The 17263-nt window shown below is 41.9% G+C and overlaps 2 protein-coding genes across 5 annotated transcripts in view; one reads left to right on the forward strand and one right to left on the reverse strand.

Moving 5' to 3' along the window:
* On the reverse strand, nucleotides 1–12601 carry SPATA18 (spermatogenesis associated 18). Of its 4 annotated transcripts, XM_074541508.1 has the most exons (8): nucleotides 6807–8687; nucleotides 4862–6164; nucleotides 4194–4355; nucleotides 3647–3822; nucleotides 1862–1985; nucleotides 1444–1509; nucleotides 589–628; nucleotides 1–117 (listed from the first exon to the last, which is right to left on the reverse strand). In XM_074541508.1, exons 1-8 carry the CDS (start codon nucleotides 6839–6841, stop codon nucleotides 107–109), a joined length of 1917 nt encoding a protein of 638 aa, XP_074397609.1. In that variant the 5' UTR covers nucleotides 6842–8687; the 3' UTR covers nucleotides 1–106. The 4 variants fall into 4 exon arrangements, 3 of the variants coding, with proteins under 3 accessions (XP_074397609.1, XP_074397608.1, XP_074397610.1); XM_074541507.1 differs by lacking the exon at nucleotides 1–117 and having other exon boundaries at nucleotides 125–628; nucleotides 6807–8688; XM_074541509.1 differs by lacking the exons at nucleotides 1–117; nucleotides 4862–6164; nucleotides 6807–8687 and adding an exon at nucleotides 12134–12601 and having other exon boundaries at nucleotides 125–628.
* SGCB (sarcoglycan beta) overlaps nucleotides 12424–17263 on the forward strand; it is a 7982-nt gene continuing 3142 nt past the window's right edge. Inside the window, exons 1-5 of the mRNA XM_005490027.4 lie at nucleotides 12424–12563; nucleotides 14033–14242; nucleotides 15026–15211; nucleotides 15323–15514; nucleotides 16005–16136. Coding sequence (XP_005490084.2) covers nucleotides 12540–12563; nucleotides 14033–14242; nucleotides 15026–15211; nucleotides 15323–15514; nucleotides 16005–16136 — 744 coding nt within the window. The 5' untranslated portion in view covers nucleotides 12424–12539. The remainder of the gene's footprint in view (nucleotides 12564–14032; nucleotides 14243–15025; nucleotides 15212–15322; nucleotides 15515–16004; nucleotides 16137–17263) is intronic.

Consider the following 17263-nt stretch of genomic DNA (forward strand, 5'->3'; position numbering starts at 1 on the left):
GGAGTGACAACCGCCATTTATTGAGAGATTTGAGGTATTTCCGAAGAGAAACGACACCAGCAAAGTTGTTGAATCCAGTTGTGTTGCACTGCAGGAAGATGTCCAGTTAGCAGCGCCCTATGGAAGAAAAAGGTACATTTCAGTGCAACTATATTTTCTAAATCTCTATGTTGGGTTGGCTTCAAGATAGGCACACACTCATACTGCCTGAAATCCCTCACTTCACTGTCACAACTTAGCCATCTCTTTGGAATTTGAAAGGCTGGAAGACAGCAGATGTACAGTAGCAAACTGTCTCTTGTGTAAGGAAGGAAGCAAGTTTTACTTACTACAGCACAGGCCACAGTGAAGGCAACCAGCAGAGAGAAATCATGACAATGGTCCAAGTAGAGTGAAAAAACAAGCTTTCATCCAAGTAAAAAATCTCAGCCTTTTTCCACCCATAAAAAAAAGGGGGCTATCCAATTTAACACTTCGGCAAGTATTTTAGAATCAGAGACATTCAACATGTAATTTTGTTCTTTTGTTCAGCCCTTCAAGGGCTTGATGTGAAAACCATGAGTCACTAGGAACCAATATGCCACTTACTTCTGACCCTCACTGTTGAAAGACTGCGGCTTCGAGGCACCTGCAAGAAAAAGAGAAAAGGAAAATCAGGTGTGCTAAAGAACTGTAACCAAAAAAGTCACCTGGGCACCCATCAACATTCAGAAAATCTGCACATCTATCATTGCAGCTCTACTGTTACAAAGTCAAGTTCAACAACTTTCTAGTTTTCTTTCACATCCTGCACACACACAAAAAAGGGAGCCCTACCCAAAGCCTCTCACATTTTCAATATTCATATTTTAAGTTGAGGGCACCTATGTCCATTTAATGAGATGGGCCAACAACTAGAAAAATATACACATTTTTAACAGAAATAATTAAAAAACGTTTTGTAACCACACAATATGCAGAACTCTGCTGAAGTTTCACATATCTTATTTGTACCACCTTCCCTTCCTGCTCACCCTACATTTCTTTTTGGCCCCTTTGATGCATTTCATAAATTAGGAGTAAATTCAGGTCAATAAGTCCAGGAGGCAGGAACTATGTGTTGTATATGTACTCCAAAATTACTGAAACACTTCCAGATGATGCAATTATTTATTCAGAAGGGCACTAAAGCAGAGTAGGGGCAAACCATTCCAAGATACACAATTGATGCTTCTGAGAATTTAACTATGATCTACTTCTCATACAGTATCTCTACTGATCATTATACCAGGCAATAACTATCTGTCAGTTCAGCTTCACCTCATTCGAGACCATCAAGCAAAGGCACTTATTCCCAGTGTTAAAATGTACATGTGGCACATCAGCATTTTTAACAGGTTGCCTACATTCCTAGTTAAAAATACTTGATGCTGTTAACACTACAAACATTTAGCTGAGGCTTACTTGACCACACAGCAGAGGACGGCCACAGCTGCAGCTTCTGCTTCTAATCCTGCATCTGCGAGGACACTACAAGAGAAAAGTAGGCTCTTGTAAGTAAACCTCTTCTGAGAAAGAAGGCTTAATAAAGACACACTTTGCAAGCCATACTGGAGACAAGGTTTGAAGACAGAGAGGAAACACAGTAAGCTTTCTGCTTAGAACAGGTTCTGACAACAACCATATATCTGCATAATTAATACATGAAGGAAAATGGAACTATTCATCCTATATACAGGATGAGGCACTAAAACCTAATTGATGTTTGATATACTACTCCACCCATATAGGGGACAGTTAAAAACTTATCTTTTTAAATTTTAAAAACAGTGTTGAGATCCACTGACTTTCCCTTAACATTTTTCTTTAACAAAATACGTACCATAACCATTTTTTTAGTGACTACTTCTCCTTTCACTATAACAGTGCCATCTTCTACCAGAGGAGGCCAGACGTGATAGGCCACAAAGGGAGCTGCGAAATCAGAGTCAAAGCTACGATAGTACCTGTTGAAACAAACAGCACAAGAAATGTCTGCAGTAAGTGCCTAAAGAGAAATATGTTCCAAATCATCAATGTTGATAAAAAGCAGCTACTAGTATCTTTCCACATCACAAAAATATGTATTCTTTATGTGATCCTGTAAAAGAAATGGACTTGGAAGACAGACTTAGCAGAACATACTGTTTACTTATCCTGACAGACATTCTAATAAAGCCATTTAACACTTCAGAAGGCCACTAGACCTTAATTTTTGCATAAGCCCCACACAAGCCAGGGCCCCTGTGTCCACTGACAGATTAAACCTTCTGAGCAGCAATTTGGCAGACACAGTCATCCCCGCTTCCTGGAATATCTTGCTAGAACAAGCCCCCTATAAGGACAAATAACACATCTGGCTTTATGGATTCAAACTCACAACAAATACCAAATAATATAAATTGTATTAAAAGCAATGCATCTATACTTAAGTAATCAATTACAATAGTAAGTTATATAAAACAATGTCATAATCTGAGGCACAAAGCAAGGTATAGGGTACAACGATGTTTGGCTGGCTCTTTGTAGAATGCTATCACATGTAATAAACAGATATATTTTAATTTCTACAACTTTTATTTGCTCCATCTCTGTGTACCACATCCAAATCCTATACATGTAAGCATATACATATGCCACATTTATCTAGCTAGATAGACAGATGTACATGTCTCCCACAGCAGCACACAAAAACATAATAAATGTTGTTTCTTAAGGCCATACACACCAAGTAGGTGGAGAAAGCATCTCAAGACTATATTACAGTGTTCATGCTTCCTAATTTAGCCAATAGTTTTGAGTGCCAAAAGCTAACTGTCCTATATTCAGATAGGATCACTGAGTAGTCCTGTATGATTTTGCACTCCCGTCCGAGTCTACTTTCATATTCTCTATTTCTCTGCTTGACTTCTCAAGCTCTTCATGACCTGGGTTCCATTCTATTCTAAATTATTACTAGAAACCCTCTTAGTGATGTAAGGTATTTTGCTTTTTAGAGCAACTTTTATGACTTATCAATTCCAATTATTTTCTAGACAACATGGAAGCACACTACAGATCTCTGCTAAAAAAGCAACTTGACCCTATAGAAAAAAGAAAAATTATTAACAAAATTCTCATTTTTAAGAGGCAGTTTTGGTTTTGACCACCTCTAAACCAGAAGAGATGGGAGCATATTAACAGTCGTATGTTGTACAGTAGCCGCTGCCTGGAGGTTGCAGCAAACATTGTTGATGACCCTGGTAATGACACCGACTGCAAGATCTCAGTAAATATGACTTTTACAGAACAGGCCAGTAAGGAGGAACAAGATGCAAACATTTTTTAAAAGGTAGATAGAGATTAAGCAGGGAAAGCTGATAATCATTTTCTTCTTAAATTCTTAAATTAAATATGCTCTTGAGAGTGAAATTTATCCAGAAAATTGCTCTGCTGTTCACTAAAAAAAAAATTGCTGACGCTTATGTACATGCTAGTATTTACCTTAAAGACATACCAAATTCACTACAGGCCAGGGGGTTTTGCCCTAAATTCATGTTTAGCAATTGTGAACTGCTATATTAATTAGGAAACAAGTAGACTACAAAACTTTTAATGGTAAGTCTGACTGAATATAGAAATTTCTTACATGTTCCTATTGAAGCATTCTCCATCAACACCATAGGCAATATCAAGAGGAGGAATGAGAGTCTGCATTGAATAAGCCAAACAGCACACCTCTCGAATCAAATTGCTGATCACAACGAAATCCAGTTCTCCTGGACATGGAAGCTTTGGGTTCCTGTTCATGCAGCAAACTACTTCCTGAAAATAAACATACATGAGTAATTTGCACTCATTAACAATTTTTTCACAAGCAACTGCAGAAATCCCCCCTAAATATGCCTCTCAGCTTTCTACATTTAAAAATCAGTATAAAAAACTCATAGTAATGTTGGCCTGGACTATTCCAGAAAACAACAACATCAGAAAGAATATGCTGCTATGAACAAACCAAGCAAGCCATTACTAAGTCATACATATACTAGTCCTAGCAATGTTGTTCTAGAAAATAAACTGCTACAAGACAAAGTCCATACAGTAACTCTTTTCTCCTTCAGGTTACAGTGCATTTCTAATTTACATATTCTGAATTTACTAGCTCCTGAAAGAGATCACCACTCCCCTTGACTTACATGGATACTGCAACAAACGTCATACAGATCCTTGTGGCAAGCTATATAATCCAGGACAGCAACTTCAAGTGACGTAGGTCCCCCTCTGAAACATATACCCAAAGTGTCTTTTACGTTTATTTTCACCCTCCAGAAGGCCATCTTTGCCGCACGGAAAGATTCCTGCAAAAGTAAAGAACATCAAGTTAAATAACAGCAGACCCAGTTTAATATTTTATCTGATATCTCAGAAAATTAATAATTTAACCCACTATCATCAAAACAAGGAGGAATATAATACATTGCTGTAGAGGAGAAAATTAACTCATGAGGAAGGAATTCTCTGATTGAGTGTAATTTATTTGCAGAAGGCAATGTTGATCAATGCAGATACCATGTACTTTTCAGACCAAATCACTTGACCAATTTCAGACTAAATTTCACTCTTTTAGTATCCGTACAATAAATCATTGACCCTGTTCCCATCTTGGGACAGGTCAGGTAGGACACTACATTGAGAGTTCAATGTAGAAATGTGAGGGGAAGAAAGAAAAATCAAAATAAAAAAAAGCTTTTCTTCTCTGCACTTGACAGAAATGCTAATTTACCCACAATTTAAACCACTGCAGACATAGTATTTTACAAGACACAACCAGCCTGTAAAATAAGAAATAATATTTCTTTCTCACCACACATGCAATGTATACTATCCTCTGCACCGTCTCCAAGTTACAGACGTATCGCCTCAAAATGCACTCTGCCTCCAAGCGTTCTTTAGCGTAAATGAAGTTATAGCGAGCTATGAGGCAGGCACGGTGTGAAGCACTGCCCCGCCTGATCCGGGGAGGTGTACAGGGCCTTGGGCAAAGGGCACGGCACTTGGGAGGACAGGGCCTCACGCAGGGTCTCACGCAGGGTCTCACGCAGGGCCTTACGCAGGGCCTCAAACGGCACGGCAGAGGAGAGATACAGGGCCTCACACAGGGCCTGGCACAGGGCCTCATACAGGCCCTTGGACGACATGGTAGGCACGGTGGAGAGAGACACTTCAGACGGCATGGAGAGCCCGCCCGTGGAGCACAGGGTACGCATGGAGAGCAGGCCCTTGGACGGCAGGGTATGCATGGAGAGCAGGCCCTTGGACGGCAGGGTATGCATGGAGAGCAGGGCCTTGGACCACAGGGTCCACACGGACCACAGGGTCCGCATGGACCACAGGGTCCACATGGACCACAGGGTCCGCATGGACCACAGGGACCACAGGGACCACAGGGTCCACAGGGACCACAGGGTCCGCATGGACCACAGGGTCCGCATGGACCACAGGGTCCACAGGGACCACAGGGACCACAGGGTCCACAGGGACCACAGGGTCCACAGGGTCCACAGGGTCCACAGGGACTACAGGGTCCACAGGGACCACAGGGTCCACAGGGACCACAGGGACCGCATGGAGAGCAGGCCCTTGGACGGCAGGGTCCGCATGGAGGGCAGGGTCCGCATGGAGAGCAGGCCCTTGGACGGCAGGGTACGCATGGAGAGCAGGCCCTCGGAAGGCACGGAGAGCAGGCCCTTGGACGGCAGGGTCCGCATGGAGAGCAGCCCCTCACAGGGCATGGAGAGCAGGCCCTCGGAAGGCATGGAGAGCAGGCCCTTGGACGGCAGGGTCCACATGGAGAGCAGCCCCTCACAGGGCACGGTGAGCAGGCCCTTGGACGGCATGGAGAGCAGGCCCTCACAGGGCATGGAGAGCAGGCGCTTGGACGGCAGGGTCCGCATGGAGAGCAGGCCCTCACAGGGCATGGAGAGCAGGCCCTCGGAAGGCATGGAGAGCAGCCCCTTGGACGGCATGGAGAGCAGGCCCTAGGAAGGCATGCTGGAGGAGAAATACAGCCCCTTGGAACGCACGGTGGAGGAGAGACACAGCCCCTCAGACGGCACGGTGGAGAGAAACACCTCCGACGGCATGGCGGAGGAGTGCAGCGGGAAAGCCTACGACACACAAGCAAAGAAGCTTCATGTCACTTTACCATCCTCAGATGCTTTCCCTATGGCAGACTTCTTCGTCAATTTCATTTTTACAAGGGTAAGGTGAGTTTTGAGCCAAGTAATTAAAGAAGCTACAGCTGGTTAGTCTAATATGAAGGCATTTTCATAGAATGTTTTATGGCCTACAGCATATACAGTAAAAGAAAAGTAACATGTAAAGCATATAAGGCCAAGCACTTTGTTCCTAGGAAACACACTTTTCACTAGTAATATTTTGGAGATTTGTTCCTCTTTTAGTACCACCGAAGAGTACTGCTGAAGTCAAACAAGTAAAAATTGAATACTACAACTACAGAGCAGAACTCTATAAAAGTACTCATCAACAAAAGAACAATTTCATACAGTTGCTCTCCATGTATTTTGTAAAGGTGCATTATTTGCTGTTTTGTCTGAAACCTAACATAACTGCTTTAAAATAAAATATTTGGGCACTAGAACAAATAACCTAAAGAGTTTATGTTCCTTCATAACAAAGCAAAAAACCTTGGGTTTTGTTTATATTTCAATTTAAATGAGGAAGAAATTCATGCTACCTAACATGACCGATTTCTATGATTCAGTGACTTCTCTGAGTAAGGTCTCTACCTGCTCTGGATAATAGACTTTTTGCAATCCAGCATAGCAATCTCATCCCGCAAGTTCTCAATCTTCTGCTCGTACTCATCTAGTTCCTCTAGCCTCCTTATGTTGCACCGGGAAGCCTTCAGACTTAATGACACAGAACAGTCAGTCACAAGATGTCCTTCTATCAACGTAAACTATCAATTAATCCTCATCATCAAACAAAAGGAGCAAAAAAAATAGGAAAATTATTGACCAAGCTCCTTATGGCTTGCTGAATAATTTCAGCATGCTTTCCTTATACTGAAATACAGGAAAAATCCAGAGTTTAAAAACAAATGAAACAAAGCAGACCCTTGATCTTACTTTAAATTGTGTAAGTGTATTGTGGCAGGAAAGTGGATATAGCACTGTGTGCTATAGGAACAATTACTGGTTAACATTTGGCATCCTTATACTAGCTCAGATGATCAGGTCTAAAAGAAACTAATTTCTTTCTCACATTTAAGACATTAACTAAACCATCTCAGTTTTCTTTCCTATAGATTAAGAACCTATGTATTGTCTCCTACCAGGTTCTTGGGCTCTTTTTCTTTGCAGAAATATATTAGTCAGTCAAAAGACATCAGAGATGCTAGTCAAGTAATACCAAAAGCTAACAATTCCTCTCCTGCTGTCCCCAAAAGCGGGAGTGATTCTTAAAGATTGGCAGACAACCAGTGAAACAAACAAGTTTATCTTCTGTCCTTTACTCTTAGTTAATAATAAAAACTATCCCAAAATCTCTGCTTTCCATCCAAATACCAGTATTACTGTTGCTTTTCTCTTACCAGAAGTGGAAGGCAAAAAGAAAATATGTTTTCTATTTATTTTGAAGGTATTCACTCTGTCCTTCCTTTTCCTTACTGGAGGACCCTGGTGAGATTTTTTTTGAGACTCTGAATCAACAAAAGCTCTAACACTTATCAACAGGATTCTTGTTCCACCTTTTTAAGGAACAAGCTGACTGAGATGACCACAGGTAATAAGGCCAGCAACATCTGCTAAGAGGAAAGACTGCCCAGTTCCATCCATCAGCTCCTTCAGGAAGGACTTCTAGCAGAACATTAGTAAAAGAGGGTTAAAGAATTCTACTACAAAGGACAATTGGGAAAGAAAAGCAGATTTGGGAAGATGAGCTCTAGAAGTAGGCATGGGGGAATTCCAAAATTATATTCTTGGAATCACTTAGTAAGGGCATGAAATTATATCACCTGATGTACTTACCCAAGACTTCCGGAACGTTCATTGTTCTCATGGTAATAGGATGCATGAGAATGTGTCTGCCACTTTGAGCTGCCTCTTAACTGGTAATAACTGCACTAACTTGTATCTAAAGCAATTTTCTAACTTTTATATTATAATGCTCCATAAAATATGTTTTATGCAACTAGACAAAAACTCTTCAGGCCTAGTCACTGATCTGGTGATGATGAGTGACTTCCTCCATCTTATGACAGTGGCTTTTATCTTCTTGGACATTTATGTATCAATTACATTGTATAATTAATTGTGACATGTTGTAGGTCCTTTAATAAATGTTACACTGTAGCTACTCAATTGATTTTTTTTTTATTTAGGGTTTGCTTAGTATGCAACATTTCATAGACTATAACTCCACAAGGGATTGTCATGGGCTATACAAAACCTTTTTATGTAGAATACTGGCATGTCTTTCAACACCTCTGTCAAAAGCGAAACTTACCAAGTGAATTTATGAATGTGGGTGTGACTGTATCATTTGTACCCCACTTTGGATATATACACACAATACAGAGCTCAATGCATTTTGAAACTCTGGTTTTAGGCCAGAAATAAAACATTTTACAAATCTCCATCAATATTTAGACATCAAGGGAAAAGAAAAAAAAAACAAAAAGCAAACAGAAAAAATTGCAGTTAATCTCCCTACTCTCGTTCCATCTGGTTGATCTGCACACGAGTTTCACTTAGTTTGTCCTCCAGTTCTTGCAGCTCACACCTTGGTTTGCAGGACAAATCTCTCAGCTGTAGCTCTCCTTCAGCTGACTCCTACCAGGAAATGAAGTCACACTGCTTGAATATTCTACTTTATAAATTCCCTCAGTAAAGTACTAGAGCATAAAGGGCAGATGTATTTCTAAATATTTCAGCAATGACCATTTTTAAAGAAACTGAGAAAAAAAGCTATTGCGTTCTCTCTGAGACATAAGCAATACCCTTCAGGCCAAAGAAAGACTCAGTTATAGAAAGTAAAATATTCACTTATTTTTATACTTCATGGTAGAAATTATGGAAGGTCAGCATATGCAGATTTACTGCCCGAATCATCAGAACAAAGCCTTTTGCAGATGTGTTGCATAGTTGGTTTTTTTCAGTTAGTCAACTCCTGATTGACTAAATGACCAACTCAAGTAAACTTTTTGGGAATTCGTGTATACAAAACAACGAAAAGTTATTAGAACACAGAAGGCAAGTATCATTCCAGAAAGCACACTACTATACATGCAGCTGCCTTTAACAACCCATAAAATGGCCAGCTAGTACTGGAATTAAATTAGTAACTGTGCAACGGGCTTTTCTTTAAATTTTGAATGTCACATGCAATTACAAACCTGCAACTGGTATTCCTGGTGTAATGTCATTTAATAACTTTCTTGTTTTATATTTCGGGAGGGTTTCGGCACACCACCACTCCTGATTCATAATAGACTCTAACTCTTAAAGGATATCGCTTTTTATTTGTCCTATTTTAATTGTGAAATATTTTGACAGATGAGGTGTAAAAATGAGGAACCAAAGAACATGGAGACATCACTATCAAATCTCAGGATCTTGAAGATCTTCCCCTAGCCTGAATTAGCAAAGTCTCTTATTTTCATTCAAACTATAAAGCCACAACAGATCTGTCTTTTCTGTTAGTATCAAACTGTTAGTATTACAACCCCTTCAGTGAATACCAAATATATATGAACTCCAAATATCATGGCAGGAGCATAGTGCTTTCATGACACACATGAACACTTTTTTTTAAACACTCCAGGATATAATACAATGTTAAGATATCCTTAGAGTTTTTTCCTTAAAAAAAAAAAAGGAGCTCACAGATTAATGCATGGAGTTTATGCACACCTTCAGCTTACACATGTATTTTCACAGTGCTCTTTTTTTCTAAAAGAGATATGGCATAAATACTGCTATTATGGCTCTGAAATATAAATGTAAATGGAAAATCTGTACCTAGAAAAGGAAAGCAGTATAATAACACAGACTTCTTATACAAAGCAAATCTCTCCATAATAGCATAGTCGTCTCCATAGGTGTCTCCATAAGCAACTAAGGATATATTTCATTATGTAAAATCTGAGGGAGGCTAATATTAACAGAAAGTCATTAAAGCACTTCCGCAGGTATAAATTCACCTAGTTCTATTCCCTTAAAATGAGTTTCTTACACACCTGAGTGAGGTTGTCACTTCCTGAAGCAGTACATATACTTGGCAGGAGACAGCCTTTTAATTTTGCTGCACAATCCTCTAAAAACACAAACATTAAGAAATGCTAAGAACACGTACAGAAAAAGCCAGAGTTGGAAAAAATGGCACATGTGAAATGTGTAAGTAATTGGACAAGGCATCAATTTACCTCCTTGGGATGTTTCATTGAGAATTGAGAAGAGCTGCTTTTGAATTGCCTTGTTCAGGTTCTAACACTTGACAGCATCGGCTCAGATTTTCCTCAGCAGAATTCCCCTGTTAATAATGTGCATTATGACATCTGTGTGGGCTTTCTCACTTAAAGTTACTCCTGTTACAATCATGGCACATTCTCCCCCATAATTACATCTTCCCAACCTTCTCCTACTGGATCCATTAGAATACTCATTTTTGAATACTCATTTCTAATAGGCCAATGAGCAAAACAGGACTTCTATGACCCACTTCATTCACTACTTGAGAAAGCATACTCCTTTTCCATCATAAAGAGGATGTAACCACAAGTTGAGTTAAAATCTTCCAACAGTTATTAAAATAATAATCCAGCAGATTGTTGGATTTTAAAAAATAGCCCAAAATCTGGTTTTCCATATTAGCTGAAATAATACATATAAGGCTCTTATCTTGCTTTGTCTATTCCTAACCAACTTTTGATGGAGAGGTCAGCTCCCACTGCCGCTCGGCCCTCCTAAGGCCTACCTCCAACAACCATTTGCAAGAGTTTGAAATACACGACACTGTTCCTTCTCCGGCCTCCTCTGTGGTAGCTTTACCGGCTACTCCCAACCCCCCCTAAAACCGCCCTTTGCCTTGAATCTTGCCGACAGTTACACCGGTTATGTAACTGTAACTCCTATTCAACCATGAAGTAAAAGAAAAAAACTAATTTCCCCTGAAAACACTGCATTTCTTTTCTCACCAGCCACAGCATACACAGTAGGTAGTTACAAGTTCGTGACAAACTAGCTGCATCCTGAAGGTACATCTGGGGATGCCGGACCGAAAATTCTATCAAGATTTTTTTTCCACTGAGCAAAGTCACTGCTGTGAAGTCTCACCTTTCCCTAATTTTACACTTTCTCTACTGCTTCCACTGTTTCACCCCCTCAGCTCACCTCCGGTCACTCCTGGATGGACTCCATCTCACCCCTTCGGCAGCTCTTCTTCAACTAACGGCGCTCCGCAGGTACCGCCTGCCGTTTCTGAAACCGTTTGCCGTCAACGGCCGCTAGCCGGCCGCGCCGCGCGCTGCCCGGTAACCGCCTCTCTCGCGCACAAGCTGCTTCTCCCCCCCCCAAAAGAGCCGCGATGCTGGGTAACCCCGTCCCACTTCCAGCAGCCGTTTCCCTCACTCTCACTCCTCACTCAACTCTGGCTTTTTCTGTACGTGTTCTTAGCATTTCTTAATGTTTGTGTTTTCTTAGATGATTGTGCAGCAAAAATAAAAGGCTGTCTGTTGCCGAGTATATGCTGTACGGCTTCAGGAAGTGACAACCTCACTCAGGTGTGTAAGAAACTTATTTTAAGGGAATAGAACTAGGTGAATTTTTTCCAGACTGTTCCTAGGCCCCAACCGTAGTCCTTCCACCGGCCGTTTTTCAACGCTCTCCTCCCTTCTAAGCACAGCCAGTACCGATCAAATCTCACTTTTAACCTCCAACCCTTCTTTTCAGGGAACCTTGCCATGGACAAAAAGCGAAACAACTGAAGCTGTGGGAGCTTAACAGGTCTTAAAAGTGCGCTAACTGGACGCGCGTTCCGGGCAGTGTCCCAGACCGGCCCGTGGACCGCCGAGCGAGGGCGGCTGCCCCTGGCCCCGAGGAGTGGCAGGACTCACCTCAAAGTCCTGCCCTTCCCGGGTGTTTCCCCCGCCCACGAGGCTGTTTAATTCTTTGGCCATGGCTAGATGTTCGCTCGCTCTGCTGTCCCCTCGGCAGAGTATTCTTCGGGCGGCGCAGGTGTAATGGAGATGGTAATGTCAGCCCGGGCCCCTTCCCTGGGCTTGGCCGCGTCCGAGGGCTTCCACAGCCGCGGTGGTGTCTTAACGGCTGGCGCGGCGATGGCGGTGCCACGGGACTGGGGGGGGCGGCGAGGCGCCTCGCGGGGCGCGTGGACGGTTCGCGGCCGCCAGGTGACGCTGCCGGATAACGACGGTGCGCGCGAGCCGCGGGACCCGGCGCGCGGAGCGGCACGTGGGGGCGCTCGCGGGCCCCGCGCAGCGGCGGCGGCGGCGGCGGGGAAAGATGGCGGCGGCCGCCCCCGAGCAGGTCCGTCCGCACCGGGACGCGGGCACGGCGAGGCGCGGCGCCGTCTCCGCCGGGGCCAGGGGGGAGCGGGACCGCGGGGAGCAGGCGGTCCGGCCGGGGGTGCTGCTCGCGGAGGGGAAGCGCGGGCGGGGGCGCCATTTTCTCCGCGGTGGGCGAGGCTGGTGTGGTGCCGGAGTGGTCCGGCTGGGGAGGGGAGAAACGGCGCTCGGGCGCCCTTCCCGCCTTGTGCCCGGACAGTGTTCGGACGGGACGGGCTCGGGGAGAGACGGCCCGAGCCTGCTGTCCGGGCGGGGCCCGGAGCGGCGCCGTCCTGCCCGCAGGCGTGGGTCTGTGACAGACAGAAACACTGTGCTCTGTGTGAGGCGCCTGGCGTTGGAGCGGTGCGCGGACGCCGCCGCCGCGCCTGTCGGGGCGCTTGGCGCTGCCGAGGGGGCGGGAGGCACCGTGGGTGCCTGCGGGGCTCCGCAGCTCCTGTGGGCTCGGCAGGGTCACAGGGAGTCCAGAACATCTCCGAGGCAGCGAAGCCTCCACAGACTCGTCCAGGTCAAGCACCTTTGTCAACACAATCTCTTTCTTCAACAGCAGAAGAAAATACGGTGTTGTTACTCGTTGCATCAGTGTGGATATGTGCAAGTGTAGTTACTTAAGGAGTAGTTTTATGGTTCATTTCAAGTGAACAAACTTAATTCCATCCAAAAGATCAAACTCCTTCTTTGAAGATGTGAATCCGTAAATAACAAACCGTTCCATTCAAGGGAAGTGGAACAAAATTTTGGACAGCTACGAAAATACATTAAAGGCTTATTTTTACTATGAATACCTACAAGAGTTTCCTCTATTACTTTGTTACGTTGACAGGATATCCCTTACAATCTCATAAATTCAGATTATGAAAGCTTCTCTGGCCAAGTTCTCCATGCCAGGTTTGAAGCCTCACAGTATTTTTATCCATGCTGCATGCAAGCAACAGGAGTTGAACGCAAACCCTGTGCTGTGAAACTAATTTAAAAACTGTATCCACCACACTGTTTTTGAATAGTCACTGGGAGTCTGTCACATATGAGCACAACTAAAATCCTCTGTATTGGCAGATGACCTGCCAGTTATGTCCTCTATCATCCCTGAGAGGTAAACAATACCCTGAGAGGTAATTAATTTCTTGGTAGCTGGTTTTAGTTTATTAACTGTAACAATATAATTAATAATTCCTATCTGCCATGATAAAAATGAGATATAAAGCCATATATTGTCTGAAAGTATCTGAATTTTAAACTTAAGTCATTGTGCTAGCAGAGGTTGCTGTGGTTCTAAGTGTTTATTCTGACAGCCTGGTGCCAGACTTAAATCTAATACTGAACGTAATATCCAATATATCCCACTAGTCAATTTACATTTGTTGCATACATATGTGTGTGCCATTGTAGCTAATTTACATGCCTTTTAAAGCTGACCCGTGCCTTGTGTTACAGCAAAGCTCTAACGGCCCGGTGAAGAAGTCTATGCGAGAGAAGGCTGTGGAACGCAGGAATGTTAATAAGGAGCACAACAGTAACTTCAAAGCAGGATACATCCCAATTGATGAAGACCGTCTCCATAAGACAGGGTTACGTGGCAGGAAAGGCAACTTGGCCATATGTGTGATTGTTGTTCTTTTTATTTTGGCCATCATCAATCTGATTGTGAGTATAATAGCTATAGTGTGAGCAACATTAGGTCGTATTTCATTTTGACAGTTCAGTAAAAAAAAGTTTTCAGTATGGCTGAGGACTTAAAACATACTGAAGGAGATTCTCATTTTTCTTCTCTCTTTTTAGTTCTTTTTTAGTCTGAGCAAGGTTAGATGGAAGAGTGGTGTAAGTTCAGGCATGAGTATTTAATGGTCACCTCATGAGAAGTGTTATTAGTACATATGCATTCAGGATTATATGGCATATAAAACATGGTTATATTTTATGTTACAGAGCTGTATGTGAACATTCAGAATTAACAAGCCACTATACTTTAAAGCTTCATTGTTCTAATCATCACATTTTTATTGCGTGTTCAATGAGAAGTAACAAATTATTTTTCATAATTGTACATCCATCTGGGAGGATGCATTCTTGCAGTTCAACATATTATATATATGCCAAGCTGAACTGTTCAGGAAATTTGTTTAATTAATTATTACCCTTAAACAGAAAAAATATATAAGTATGGATTGATTTAATATTTCATATCTATTTCATATATATAATATATATATAAATCATTTCAGTTACTGTTTCAAGTAAGTCTAAAACTAATTTAAAATGCTTTTCATAATTAAATGTGTTATGATGTTTTCAGTAGGAACAAACTAAAGTCAACTCACACTTAAAGCTCACTTTAACACTGGCACTAATAATTGTTCAAATAAAACATCTAATTAATAAAATAATTGAACAATCAACATAGTCCTTGAAAATGTGTTTCTCTTTCAGATTACCCTGGTTATCTGGGCAGTGATAAGAATTGGTCCCAATGGTTGTGACAGCATGGAATTCCATGAGAGTGGCCTGCTGCGGTTCAAGCAGGTGTCTGACATGGGCGTTATCCATCCCTTATATAAGAGCACTGTGGGAGGGAGACGGAACGAAGACTTGGTGATCACCGGCAATAATCAGCCTGTAAGTTATACCATGAATTGAAAGTGTGTGAGCAACACTAGAGAATTACACTCACACTGCTGATAAATGTTACATTTGAAACATCATTAAATTCATGCCTTTGTTCTGAAGATTGTATTTCAGCAAGGAACAACTAAGCTTAGCGTGGAAAAAGACAAAACTTCTATCACCAGTGATATTGGCATGGAATTTGTTGACCCACGAACACAAAATACTTTGTTCAGCACTGACTATGAAACTCATGAGTTTCATCTGCCAAATGGAGTTAAAATCTTGAATGTACAAAAGGCCTCTACAGAGAGGGTATGTTTCTTATTTTTTGTAAGTAATGAGAATACAGCCCATTGTTTGTTTGTGTAAGAGTAGAGTTAGTGGTTTTATAGGGGGTTGAGTGTGCCTTTGGAAGCACTGAGCAACCCTGTTGCAGAAAAAACACACACAACTATAAATAGATAGGAGGCACAGATTCAGTGAAAACAGAGGGGTAAATTTACATAATCTGTTTTAGCAGGAAGCCCATATTTGGTACAAGTGTTAGCTGTGTATCCCATAAAATTGTCATATGAATTGTTGTCTTTATACAAAAAATTAATTTTACATACCTTCCAAAAATTCTGTTTTGAAATTCACCATGGAAAATAACAAATATGCAGAAGCTAGTGGGCAGAAGGGAAATTCAAGTTTTTTATTAAATTGCACAGCACTGCTTTCAGGGTAATTGAAGTTACTCAGACAAACACAAGTGGCACATTTTCACTAATCCATAATACAGTCTTTTTGGTTGTGTTCTTAGATTACCAGCAATGCAACCAGTGACCTAAACATAAAGGTTGATGGTCGTGCCATTGTCCGGGGGAATGAAGGTGTTTTCATCACAGGCAAGACAATTGAGTTTCGAATGGGTGGAAACATGGAACTTAAAGCAGTAAGTACTTCAAATCGAAGCAATTTTTTTTTAACAGCTTAGTTTCAAATTTAGGCTGATAGTAAACTGATGTAGCTTTATATAGCTTCAAATTTTATATAAATTACTCATGCATAAAAGTCAGTATATTTAGTGGGATTTAAATAGATGATTTATTACTTTGCTGTTAAGTAGTGGTTGAGTAGCTTCAGGTAACACTGATTTACTACTGTTAAGACAGCAAAAACCTACTATGCAGTTAAAGCTAAGCTATTGACATCAATTCCAAAGGGAGTAAATCTCCTCTGGAAGCTTAACCGGGATTGACAACCTTTGCCAGATGAGCAGTGCATATAGTTTGGAGCATTACCTTCTGTGCTGCTGCTCTAAGACTCACTAGCATTCCTTTAAGATTTTTGGAGATTAAGTTGGCAGTATATATGGAGTGATGGGAAAAAATAAAAATAGAGGTATATGCACTTTCAAGTGTGAATGAATTTCATGTATGAATTTGTGGGATCTCAGCACCTGAAGACTGAGGTGCCGAGTCACCGAGACCACCCTTGGGGGGCTCGAGAGTCCTGGAATGTTGCCAGAAGTGTCTGGTGGCTGGACTTTAATCCTACACAAGAGACGACACCTGTATGAAGATAAGAAGATTTCACCAGAGTGAATAGTGAAGAGATAAGTTAATTAGAGAGTGAAACACAGAGTTTAAGATTTCTGTACAAGAGGGTTTAGAGAAGTAAGATAGAAGAATTGGGGCGTGTCCTGTCCTTCTTCTTCTTCTTCTTCTCCTCCATCTTCTGTGGTGATGGTGGCACTTTAAGATTAGTTATTACTAAAAGTGCACTAGTAAATAAGAGTAAAAAGTATTAGAGAAAAATGGTAAATATTGTATACGTAACTTGGAGTATAAAGATAGGTGACCGTCCCAGAGGGCAGGGAGTGTGCTCATGGGTGGCTGCTGAGCAGACCTCTGTCGGGCCAAAAGAAAATCTTTTAAATAAGCAATTAATAAACACCGAAACCAAGAAAATATTTGAAGCCTCTTCTCGTCCTTTGAAGCGCGGGCTGCCCCAAAGCCACCCCGAGCCTTTCCAAGCTTTCAAGACAGGCAAGAATCCATCATGAATTCAATTGCCTGT

The sequence above is a fragment of the Zonotrichia albicollis genome, chromosome 5 (assembly GCF_047830755.1).
Source record: "Zonotrichia albicollis isolate bZonAlb1 chromosome 5, bZonAlb1.hap1, whole genome shotgun sequence".
Taxonomy (NCBI): domain Eukaryota; kingdom Metazoa; phylum Chordata; class Aves; order Passeriformes; family Passerellidae; genus Zonotrichia; species Zonotrichia albicollis.